The sequence below is a fragment of the Strix uralensis genome, chromosome 22 (assembly GCF_047716275.1).
Source record: "Strix uralensis isolate ZFMK-TIS-50842 chromosome 22, bStrUra1, whole genome shotgun sequence".
NCBI lineage: Eukaryota > Metazoa > Chordata > Aves > Strigiformes > Strigidae > Strix > Strix uralensis.
In genome coordinates this window covers 8,635,095-8,647,553 of record NC_133993.1, presented here as the reverse complement: position 1 = coordinate 8,647,553, position 12,459 = coordinate 8,635,095, and the positions used below count along the sequence as shown (strand labels likewise).

The following is a 12,459-nucleotide window of genomic DNA, read 5'->3' as shown; positions in this document are numbered from 1 at the left end:
CACCAAACCCCAAATAGAACCACATGTGCACACACACACACACGTGCACACACACACATGTGCACACACACACATGTGCACACGTGCAAGCACACACACACGACACACGCACACACACACCCCCCAACCCCTCCAGCGCCCACAGCCACCAAACCCCAGAGCCACATGTGCACACACACACGTGCGCACACACACATGTGCACACACACACATGTGCACACACACACGTGTGCACACGTGCAAGCACACACACACAATGACACACGCACACACACACACCCCCCAACCCCTCCAGCACCCACAGCCACCAAACACCAAATAGAACCACATGTGCACACACACACACACACGAGCACACACACACACACGTGTGCACGCGCACACACACACACACACACACACTCTCACCCCCCCCCAGCCCCACAAACACCCTCCAGGCACCAAACTGGGCCAAAACACCGATTTCCAGAGAAAAACCCACCAGCGGCGGGGGGGGGGGGGGGGGCAGAGGTGACACACGGGTGACACCGGTGACACCGTGGCCCCCCCCGCAAAAGTGCCCCCCCACCCCCCCCCAACTGGATTCAGCCAGAAGGGACCAACCTGCTGCTTTTCTCTCCTTTATCTTTAATAAAAGTCACAGCAAAGTACCAAAAAGGAGCAATTTGGGGACAGGGATGGGGGGGGGGCGTGGGGGGGGGGCACTGGGGTGAGGGGGGGGGCACACACACAGCTGGAGCCTCATCATAAACTCCCCGTGTCCCCCATCCCTTGGGGTCACCCCATGGCAGCCCCCTCCCACCCCAACAGCCCCCGGCTGCGGTGCCCCCCCCCCCCCCCCCCGGGTTAATTACAGGGTTAATTAAGGGTTAATGACAGGGACGAACCCACGCGGGGGGGGGTGGGGGGTGTTATTGCTACCTGGGAGGGGGTGATGGGGGGCACAAGGGACGGGGAGGGGGCTCCCCCTCTGTTAAGGGTGAAAGGGGGTCCCCGGGGGGGGCTGCAGCCTTGTGGGGGGGGGTGTCCATGTCAGCTTACGGGGCTCCCGCTGGGTGTGACCCCCCCATCTCACCCCCCCACCCCCAGTCCTGGGGAGGGTCCCGACCCACGCGCTGCCCCCGGGGGGGGGGGGGGGGGTGTGTGTGCTTCCCCATGGGGAAACTGAGGCACAGGGGCTACGAGGGGCCAACGCCACACAGTGCTGGGGGGCCCCCCCCCGCCCCTCCCCGTGCTGCGGGGGGGGCACAGTGCCCCGGATACCACAGGGAGGGGTGAGGTTTTGGCAGTGAATAGCTGTGTGGGTGCTGGGCACGGTGGGGGGGGGCCTGTCCCCCCCCTCCATGGGCCGCTTCTGCCCCCCGCCCCCCCCAAATCTAGGGCTGGGTAGGAGGGAGAAAGGAGCCAAGCTTGGCTGAGGGCGGGGGGGGGGGGGGGGCGCTCAGCAGAGAGCCAGCCCCCCCCCATCTCACCCCTGACGGCGCTGAGCACTGCGGGCTCATCACACCAGTGGGTCCATAAGAACACACCCACCCTCCTCCCCGTCCCCCCCCCCGGGGAGGGGGAAGGTGTTGAGGGGACCCCCCCCCCGCACCGGGCTGTGGGGGGGCGCGGGGGGGGCGCTAATAGACCCAGGTGACGGGCACCCACTGGGGCTGAGCGCGCAGGCGCTCCATGGCCTCGCGCAGGCGCCCGAAGGTTCGCTCCAGGTCGTCGTTGGTCAGGCTGAGGTCGAAGTAGTGGCCGTAGCCGCGCTGGATCCGGCCGCTCTCCTCCACCGTCCGCTTGGCGTCCGCCTCCTGTGTCCCCCCCCCCCACCAAAATCCTGCCTCAGTTTCCCCATCGCATCCCCCCCCCTGCATCCCGCCCCCACCCTCGGGAGGGCACCCACCGTCAGCTGTTTGGTAGCCACGCCGCTCTCCAGCGCCGCTCGGTTCATGGCTCGCAGCGTCTCCGGCGCGGGGGCTTCGATGAAAACCACATACGGCACGAATTCGGCCGTTCTCAGCACCTTCACCGCCTGTGCGGGGTAGAGGCGGGGGGACACGGCGCTGAGCCGCAGCGTTGGGGTGGCGGCGGGGGGGGGGGCAGCCCTGGCCACCTCCATGTTTTTGGGGGGCGGGGGGCGTGTGGGACCTGGGGGTTGACATCCAGGATGCACATCTTGCCGGCTTCCACCACGGCGCGGATGGAGTCGATCCTGGTGCCGTAGAGGTTCCCCTCGTACTCGCCGTGTTCCAGGTACCGCCCCGCTTGATGTCGGCCTCCATCTCCCCCCGCGACACGAAGCGGTAGCCGTGCCCGTCCTTCTCGCTCTCCTTCGGCTTCCTCGACGTGTCTACCCCGGGTGGGGTGGGTGGGGGGGGGGGCCAATCTTAGTGTCACCCACCCGGGGTGAGGGGTCCCCACGCTGGGTGGGGGGGGGGCACCCACAGGGCGTGGGGATGGGCTGTGGGGGTGTGGGGTTGAGCCGGCACGCGCAGGGGTGAGACCCCCGCCCTGTGCTGTGCTGGGGGGGGGACAGGGATGGGGGGGACAAGGTTGCTGGTCAGGGGACAGGGATGCTGGGGGGATAGGGGTGATGGGGGGATAGAGACAATCGGGGGGGGATAGGGACGATGGGGGGGGACAGGGATGATGGGGGGGGGACAGGGATGTGGTGGGAACAGGGATGCTGGGGGGGGATAGGGGTGATGGGGGGGACAAGGATGCTGAGGGGGACAGGGATGCTGGAGGGGCAGGGATGCTGGGGGGGGACAGGGATGCTGGGGGGGATAGGGGTGATGGGGGGGGACAGGGATGATTGGGGGGGACAGGAACGATGTGGGGGACAAGGTTGCTGGGGGAGACAGGGACGATCGGGGGGGACAGGGATGCTGAGGGGGACAGGGATGCTGGAGGGGCAGGGATGCTGGGGGGGGGGATAGGGGTGATGGGGGGGGATAGGGACGATCAGGGGGTTCAGGGATGCTGCGGGGGGACAGGGATGCTGGGGGGGGATAGGGGTGATGGGGGGGGGATAGGGATGCTGGGGGGTTCAGGGATGATCAGGGGGGGACAGGGATGCTGGGGGGTTCAGGGATGCTGGGGGGGGGTGGGGGGGGGGGGGGGGGGGGGGCAGGGATGCTCCCAGGGGACAGCAATACATGCAGGGGACAGCGATACTGGTGAGGGATGTTGGTGCCTGGGGGGACAGTGATGCTCGGGGGGGGGTCAGCGACGCTGCCGGGGGGGGGACACGGGGACACTCACAGGGGATGGTGGTGCCGTAACGCGCCTGGTCCGACATGATGAGCTTGTTCTTGAGGCTGCGGCGCCCCACGCCCTGCGCGCCGATGAGCACCAGGGTTTTCCGGCGGAAGGGGGGCACGCGGGCCACCTCCTCGTAGATCAGCAGCTCGTGGCGGTCGAACTCTGGGCGAGGGACAGGGCTGTCACCCGCCGGGGGACCCCGAATCCCACGAGGTGCCACCACGAGCCTGCCTGGGGACTGTCCCCCGTGTGTCCCCCACCCGCTTCCCTGAGGGAACGCCACGGTGGGGACACGCTCACCGGCGTTCTTCGTCGTCAGGTACATCATCCTCTTCTTCCTCTTCCCGCTGAGGCTGCCACACAGGGCCCCTGCCGAGGGCACGGGGACTGGCTGAGCTGGGGACGGGGACAGGGACAGTGCCGTGGCACGGGGGACGGTGCCAGGGGAGCCGGGACCGGCCGCAGGGACAGTGCCATGGGGATGGGGACATCACCATGGGGCGATGGGGACGCTGCCATGGGCTGTAGGGGACCGTCGGGAGGTGACCACCTGTGTCCCCCGTCCCCCCCCAGGGCCGTGTCCCCCCCCCCGTACCGGGGCTGGGGGCCACCTCCACGTCCCGCTTGACGAAGGCCTTGCGCTTCTCCTCCAGCAGCTGGCTGGGCACCAGCCCCGCGCTGCCCCCCTCCACGTGGCACGCCTGGGGGGACAATGTCACGTGTGGGGACCCCCTCAGCCCCACGGGGACCTCCCCCCCCAGCCCCACGAACCACCCCATCTCCCAGGGACCCTCCTCAGCCCCAAGGAACTCCCACCCCCAGCGACACCCCCCAGCCTCACAGACCCCTCAAGTTCCCACAGACCCCCCCACCTTGCAAAGACCCCCCCAGTCCCACAGGGATCATCCCCCAGCCCCAGGGACACCCCTGCATCTTCCAGGGACACCCCCCCAGCCCCATCAACGCCCCCCCCCCAACCCCACAGGGACCCCCCTCAGCTCCAGGGATGCCTCAAGCTCCCAGAGACCCCACTCCAGCTTACAGGGACCCCCCAGGGTCCCCCCCATCTCCCAGGGACCACCCCCCCCCCCCCAGCCCCAGGGCCCCTCCCAGTTTCCAGGGTCCCCCCCCAGCCCCAGGGACCCTCCCAGTTTCCAGGGTCCCTCCACAGCTCCAGGGCACCCCCTGAGCCCCAGGGCCCCCCCCATCTCCCAGGGACAACCCCCCCCCAGCCCAAGGGACCCCCTCAGTTTCCAGGGTCCCCACCCAGCCCCACGGCCCCTCTGTGCACCCCGGCTGCCAGTGGGTCCCCCAGGAGGGGGGCAAAGGGCCAAAACCCCCCCCACCCTGGGGCCCTCCCCACTCCCAACCTGCCACCAGTTGGGGTCATCCTGGTTGACGATCTGCAGCAGGTCACCGGCCATGAACTTGAGCCCGGCCTCCTTGCAGGGGATGAGGCTATCGGTGGCCGGGTCGTAGTCGAAATGGCACTTGACAAAGACCTGGGGACCCGCGGGGGGGGGTCAGCGGCGTGGCGGGGGGGGCGGGAGGTGGGCAAGGGAGGGGGTCCACCAGCCACCTGGGTCCCCCACTCTGCATCACCCGGCTGCTGCCGGCCCACCAGCGCGCGGCTGGGAAGCGCAGGACCCCTGCACCCCCCTCACACGCGTGTGCACCCCGCTACGTGCCCCCCCCCCGCCGCCCGGCGCAGCCACGCACGCACGGCACCCGCGCACACGCAGGCGGCACCGGCGGCCGCCGCCGCACCCCACAGGGCCCCCACGGCGGCCCCCACGCACAGCCCCGCACCCACACACAGGCACACGCAGGCGCCCAGCGCCGCCACCGCCACCCCCGCGATGGCACACATGCGTGTCCTCGCACGCGCCACACACACGCCACGCACACGCCACACACACGCGTGTGCTCGCCCGGCGGCTGGCCTGGCGGCAGCAGGGGGGCCCGTGGGGCCAGCCCGGCGCAGGGACAACGCGGTGCCAGGGGACACGATGACAACACGGCTTTGTCCCCGCAGAGCCGGGGTGACGGCGGGCGCCTGCGCCGGGCTGGCACGGGGATGGGGCGGGGGGGGGGCACACAGGGCCCCCTTTGCCAGTCAGGGGCACCCAGGTGCTGCTGTGGGGACAGGGACAGGGACAGGGACAGGGACAGGGACCACCACAGCCGGGTGCGGGGCTCGCAGGGCAGAGGGGGACACTGGGGTCCCACTAGCCACGGGGCATGTGGCACAGGGCAAGTCCCTGCTAGTGTGCAGGGGCCACGGGCAGGGGGACATGGGGCCACGGGGACAAGGGGGACAGGGGGACACAGGGACAGGGGGACATGGGGATGGGGAGCAGGGTGACATGGGGACACGGGGCAGGGGGATATAAGGACACGGGGACATGAGGACACGAAGACAGAGGGACATCGGGACGGGGGACACGAGGACATGAAGACAGGGGGACAGAGGGACATGGGGATGGGGGACAGGGCAACATAAGGATGGGGGGACATGGGGACACAGGGACAGGAGGACATGGGGACATGAAGACAGAGGGACATGGGGACACAGGGACAGGGGGACATGAAGACATGGGGACATGGGGGCTGCAAGGCTCAGGGGACACACGGGGAGATGAGGCACGTGGCACGGGGACAGAGGGCACGTGGGCATGGGGACGTGGCACACACGAGCACGGGGACGTCGGTGGGGTGGCACGGGGACAACACGGACACGAGGGACACGGGGACCCGCGGGCAGGGGGCTGGGTGCAGGTGTGGGGTGCAGGGGGTGCAGGGGGGTGCAGATGTGGGGTGTGGGGCTGGGTGCAGATGGGGGTGCAGATGGGGGTGCAGATGGGGGTGCAGGGGGGTGCAGGGGGGTGCAAGGGGGTGCAGATGTGGGGTGTAGATGTGCGGTGCAGAGGGGTGTGGGGTGCAGCTGTGGGGTGCAGGGGGGTTCAGGGGTGCAGATGTGGGGTGCAGGTGTGGGATGCAGGGGGATGCGGGGGGTTGCTGATGTGGGGTGCAGGGGTGTGCAGGGGGTTCACGGATGCAGGGGGTGCAGGGGGTGTGCAGGGGGCGCAGGGGGGCACAGGGGGGTGCAGGGGGGGCGCAGGGGGTGCAGGGGGTGCAGGGAGGTGCAGGGGGGGTGCAGGGGGGCGCAGGGGGGCACAGGGGGTGCAGGGGGGGCGCAGGGGGTGCAGGGGGGGTGCAGGGGGGGTGCAGAGGGGTGCAGGGGGTTCAGGGGGTGCAGGGAGGTGCAGGGGGGGTGCAGGGGGGTGCAGGGGGGCACAGGGGGTGCAGGGGGGGCGCAGGGGGTGCAGGGGGGGTGCAGGGGGGTGCGGGGGGGGTTCGGGGGGTGCATGGGGGGGTGCAAGGGGTGCAGGGGTTCAGGGGGTGCAGGGGCAGGGGGTGCAGGGGGGTACAGAGGGGTGCAGGGGGGAGCAGGGGGGCTGCAGGGGGGGCAGCAGGGGGGGCAGGGAGGTTCAGGGGGTGCAGGGGGGTGTGCAGGGGTGGTGCGCAGGGGGGCACAGGGGTGTGCAGGGGGGGGGCGCAGGGGGTGCGGGGGGGGGCAGGGGGGTGCAGGGGGGGTGTGGGGGGGGTGTGGGGGGGTTCGGGGGGCGCAGGGGGGGCGCAGGGCGGTACCTGCCGGGGCGGGTGGGGCTCCCTGGTAGCTGGGCAGGATCTTGAGGACGACGCTGCCCGCTGGCCTGGCGCAGGGTGTCCTGCAGCGCCCGCGGGTCGCTGCCCACCGCCCGCCCGTTCACCTCGCGGATGACGTCCCCCACGTGCAGCAGCCCCTGCTGCGCCACCATCCCCCCGTGCAGGATGCGGGCGATCACCAGCTCCCCCCCCGCCTCCTCACCCGGAACGTCACCCCCCCTTTTGGGGGGGGGGGGCACGGTCCTGCCTCAGCCCCGCGCCGGTGGCCCCCCAGCACAGAGCCCTGGGTCACCCACCCAGCACCCTCCGGGCACCCCCGCAACGCCCCCAGCACCCCGCAACACGCCCAGCACCCCATAAAACGCCCCCAGCACCCCACAAGTGACCCAGCACCCAGCAATGCCCCCAGTACCACCAGCACCCTGCAGCAACCCAGCACCCCCCAACACCCCAGCACCCAGCAACTCCCCCAGCCCCTTGGAACACCCCAGCACCCCCCAATACCCCAGCACCCCCCAACACCCCCAGCACCCTGCAACACCCCAGCACCCCCCAATGCCCTGAATGTCCCAGCACCCCCCAGCACCCCAGCACCCCCCAGCACCCCCCAACACTCCCAGTACCCCCAATGCCTCCAGCACCCCCAACACCCCCAGCACCCTCCGACACCCCAGCACCCCCAATGCCCTGAATGTCCCAGCACCCCCAACACTCCCAGCACCCCCAATGCCCTGAATGCCCCCAGCACCCCCCGACACCCCCCAATGCCCTGATGTCCCCAGCACCCCCCAACACCCCAGCACCCCCCAGCACCCCCCAGCACCCCCAATGCCCTGAATGCCCCCAGCACCCCCAACACTCCCAGCACCCCCAGCACCCCCTGACACCCCAGCACCCCCAGCACCCCTCAGCACCCCAGCACCCCCAATGCCCTGAATGTCCCCAGCACCCCCAACACTCCCAGCACCCCCCAGCACCCTCCGACACCCCCAGCACCCCCAATGCCCTGAATGTCCCCAGCACCCCCAGCACCCCCCGACACCCCAGCACCCCCAGCACCCCCAGCACCCCCAATGCCCTGAATGCCCCCAGCACCCCCCAACACTCCCCAGCACCCCCAGCACCCCCAATGCCCTGAATGTCCCCAGCACCCCCAGCACCCCCCAACACCCCAGCACCCCCCAGCACCCCTCAGCACCCCCAGCACCCCAATACCCTGAATGCCCCCAGCACCCCCCAACACTCCCCAGCACCCCCAGCACCCCCCAATGCCCTGAATGTCCCCAGCACCCCCAGCACCCCCCGACACCCAGCACCCCCCAGCACCCCCAGCACCCCCCAGCACCCCGGGCCGGGTCTCACCAGGTTCTCCCCGGCCGTCTTGCGGATGCCCACCATGCGCACGGCGTCGGGGGGCACGGGCTGGCTGCCCAGCGCGGGGTCAGGGCCGGGGCTGGCCGGGGGGGTCTCGTAACTCTTGGAAGCCACCGAGTCGTGGGTCTCCAGCAAGGACTACGGTGGAGGGGCGGGGGGGTCTGTCACACCTCGCACCCCCCCCGGCACACGCGCGGGGGCTGGCACACGCACCTGGAAGTGGGGCTCGCGCAGGATGCGGGCCAGCTCGGCGGCGGCGCTGTCCTGGCGCACCAGGTGCCCGATGTCGCGCAGGATCTCCTGCACCAGCTCCACGTTGTCGCCCCTCACCGCCTCCAGCTTCGTCTCCTCCAGCCGCTCGTGGGCCTTTGGAGGGGGGGGCAGACCCCAGTGACCCCCCCCCGCGCGGGCACACGCGTGTGCGTGTGTGTGTGTGTGTGCGTGCCGTCGCACGCGTGTTACCCGCCGGGAAAGGTGGTTGTGGGGTGTGGGGGGGGGGGTGTCAGCCGCATGCGTTTCCCGCCCCCGCCCCCCCCCCCCCCGGGGTGATCCACGTGCCTGCGCACACGCGTGTGCACACACACGCACGCCCTGCACCCGCGCCGGCCTCATGCGGCGGCCTCGCACGTGTGCGTGCAAACGGGAACACGCTCCCTGCCTGCGCGTGCACGTGTGGGCAAGTACACGCACGCGCCTCCCTGCGCGCCCACGCGCGTGTGCAAGTGCACGTTCACGCGTGCACACGCGTGTGTGAGTGTATGTCCACACGCGTGTGCAAGCGAACATTCATGCATGCACACCCGTGTGCACGCATACACACACATTACACACACATGTGTGCACACATACACGCACATTACACACACGTGTGCACGCATACACGCACATTACACACATGTGTGCACACATACACGTACATTACACACACGTGTGTGCACACATACACACACATTACACACACACATGTGCACACATACACACATTACATACACACGTGTGCACACATACACGCACATTACACACACATGTGCACACATACACGCACATTACACACACGTGTGCACACATACACGTACATTACACACACGTGTGCACACATACACACATTACACACACGTGTGCACACATACACGCACATTACACACACGTGCATGCACACACAGGTGCACGTATACATGTGCATTACACACATGTGCACACACACGTGCGCACATACACATGCATTAACACACATGTGCACACACACATGTGCATGTTACATACACACGTGCACACACACGTGCAAGCGTACATTCATGCATGCACACAACGTGTGCACATTACATAGATACACACGTGTGCACACGCACAAGTGCAACGTACATTCGTGCACACACACCCACGTGCAAGTGGGCACCCATGCGTGCACACACATGTATGTGCAAACACACATATGTGCATACACACACACCTGCACGCACACACACGTATGTGCAAACATACAGAGACCGCCTTGCACGCCCACACACACGTGCAAGTGTATGTGCATGCTGACACACAGGTACACGCATACACACGTGTATGTGGCTGCACACACACGTGCAAACACACACACGTGTATGAGCGTACATCCATGCACGCATCCATGCATGCACACGCATATGTGCGCACACACACGTGCATGCACACACATGTGCAAGCGTACAGCCAGGCGTGCACACGCATGTGCATGAACGCACACACACGTGTGTGTACATACATGAAGTGCAAATATGCGCACACACCTCCCTGCGTGCCCACACACACGTGTGCAAGTGTGCATTCATGCACGCACGCCCACGTGCAAGTGTACATGCATGCACACGTGTGAATGCATATGCACACACACGTGCAAACACGCAGACACCTCCGTGCATGCACACACGTGTATGAGTGCACATCCACACACCCATCCATGTGTGCACATGCACATCTGCATGCACACACACGTATGTGCAAGCATGCAGACATCTCCCTGCATGCACACACACGTACAAGCGCGCATCCACGCACGCATCCATGCACACACATACGTGCACCCACACACGTGCATCTTCCTCGACACAACACGCGCGCACACACGTGCAGCCCACACATGTGCACATGCACACACACATGTGGTTGCACGAACACACCCCCAAACACGTGCATCTTCCTCGACAGAACACAGGCACGCACACACACACATGCACATACACACACATGTGCACGCACACACCGCACCCCACACACGTGCATCTTTCTCAACACAACATGGGCACACGCACACACACATGTGCACATACACACACATGCACACGCACACACGTGCACATATACATGCCATGTGCACACATGCAGCCCACACATGTGCATATGCACACACACGTGTGCACGCACACACACTCCCCAAACACGTGCATCTTCCTTGACTCAATATGGGCACACGCGCGCACTACACACACACATGTGCACATAAACACACATGTGCACACACACGCACCCACACACGTGCATATTTCTCAACACAACACAGGCACACCGTGCACACACATGTGCACACACACACGTGCACATGCACACACGTGCACATCTACACACATGTGCACACACACACATGCAGCCCACACATCTGCATATGCACACACACGTGTGCATGCACACACACCCCCCCAAACACGTGCATCTTCCTCGATGTAACACGGGCACACACGCACACACACCTGCACATACACACCCATGCACACGCACACACGTGCACATATACATGCATGTGCACACACACATGCAGCCCACACATGTGCATATGCACACACACGTGTGCACGCACGCACACCCCCCAAACACGTGCATCTTTCCCAACACAACACGGGCACACACACACGGGCACACACACACACATATACACGCGTGTGCACACACACATGCAGCCCACACACGTGCATCTTCCTCAACACACACACACACACACCCCCGTGCTCCCACGTCCCCCCACACCCCACTGGCTGCCACCAGCAGTGGGGGGGACACGTGGGACACACGTGGGACACACGTGGGACACACGGGGGACACACGGGGGACACACGGGGGACACACGCGGTGCCCCCCCGTACCTTGGCCAAGGACCTGACGATGGGGCTCTCCATGATGCCGCGGAGGAAGATGAGGTCCAGGTCGCGGCCCCCGGCGCCCCCGGGAGCCCCATCAGGTTGTCCAGGACCTGCTGCATGGCTGGGGGGGGGGGCACGGGGGGGGGGGGGGACACACAGACACACACACACGGGGACACAGAGCAGGGGAGGGGGGGGTGGGGGGGAGAGCAGCACCGTGGGCAAACGCAGCCAGGGGTGCCCGTGCCCCCCCCCCCGCCCCGTCCTGTCCCCACCCGCCCCAGGGCCCCCCCCGGTTATGGGAGCTGGGGGGGGGGGGGGGTCCCTGCTCCTGGGGACCCCCCCCCATCCTACATCCCCCAGCATTGTCACCCTGCTTGCGTGGCTGGGGGGGGCCGTGGGGCCCTGCAGCGCCCGGGTAGGCAGGAGCCCCCGATATCTCGGGGGGGGGGGGGGGGGGGAGGTTTAATCCTGGTTGCTCAGCAACACAGAAAACAGCCCCCCCCCCGCCCCCCCCCCCCCCCCCCGTGCCTCAGTTTCCCACCCCCGGGCAGAGCTCACCCCACTGTACCCCCAGTCCCTGCGGTGGGGGCCACAGAGCCCCCCCCCCCCCCAAAACCAGCACTGGGGGGGCTGCCCTGGAGATGGGGGGGATCCCCAAGAGCCCCCCCCGCCCCAGACAGGGACATTCCCCCCAGCCGGTACCTGCAGCAGCTGGGGGGGGGGATGCACTGGAAATAGGGGGGCTGCCATGCAAATGGGGGGGGCAATGTAGCCGGGGGGGGGGCAATGAAACGGGGGGGGGGGGGGGCAATACAGCTGGGGGGGAGCAATGCATTTGAGGGGGGGGGGCTCTGCAATGTAAGGGGGGGCAATTCCAGGGGGGGGCAATGCCAAGGGGGGGCAATGAAGGGGGGGGCAATGCAAAGGGGGGGCAATTCCGGGGGGGGGTAATGCCAAAGGAGGGGGCAATTCCGGGGGGGCAATTCCAGGGGGGGCAATGCCAAGGGGGGCGCAATGCCAAGGGGGGGCAATGAAGGGGGGGGCAATTCCGGGG

At 67.4% G+C, this 12,459-nt stretch overlaps 1 protein-coding gene across 1 annotated transcript; it reads right to left on the bottom strand.

Moving 5' to 3' along the window:
• Positions 1–610: 610 nt before the first annotated feature.
• On the bottom strand, positions 611–11,521 carry MPP2 (MAGUK p55 scaffold protein 2). Its single transcript, XM_074891971.1, is given in 16 exon segments — positions 611–1,799; positions 1,892–2,020; positions 2,137–2,255; positions 2,258–2,338; positions 3,253–3,414; positions 3,553–3,621; positions 3,848–3,953; positions 4,623–4,754; positions 6,904–6,924; positions 6,926–6,961; positions 6,963–7,140; positions 7,225–7,343; positions 8,284–8,433; positions 8,509–8,661; positions 11,406–11,467; positions 11,470–11,521. Coding segments are annotated over 16 exon segments (1,746 nt in total). The 3' UTR covers positions 611–1,622.
• Positions 11,522–12,459: the final 938 nt, after the last annotated feature.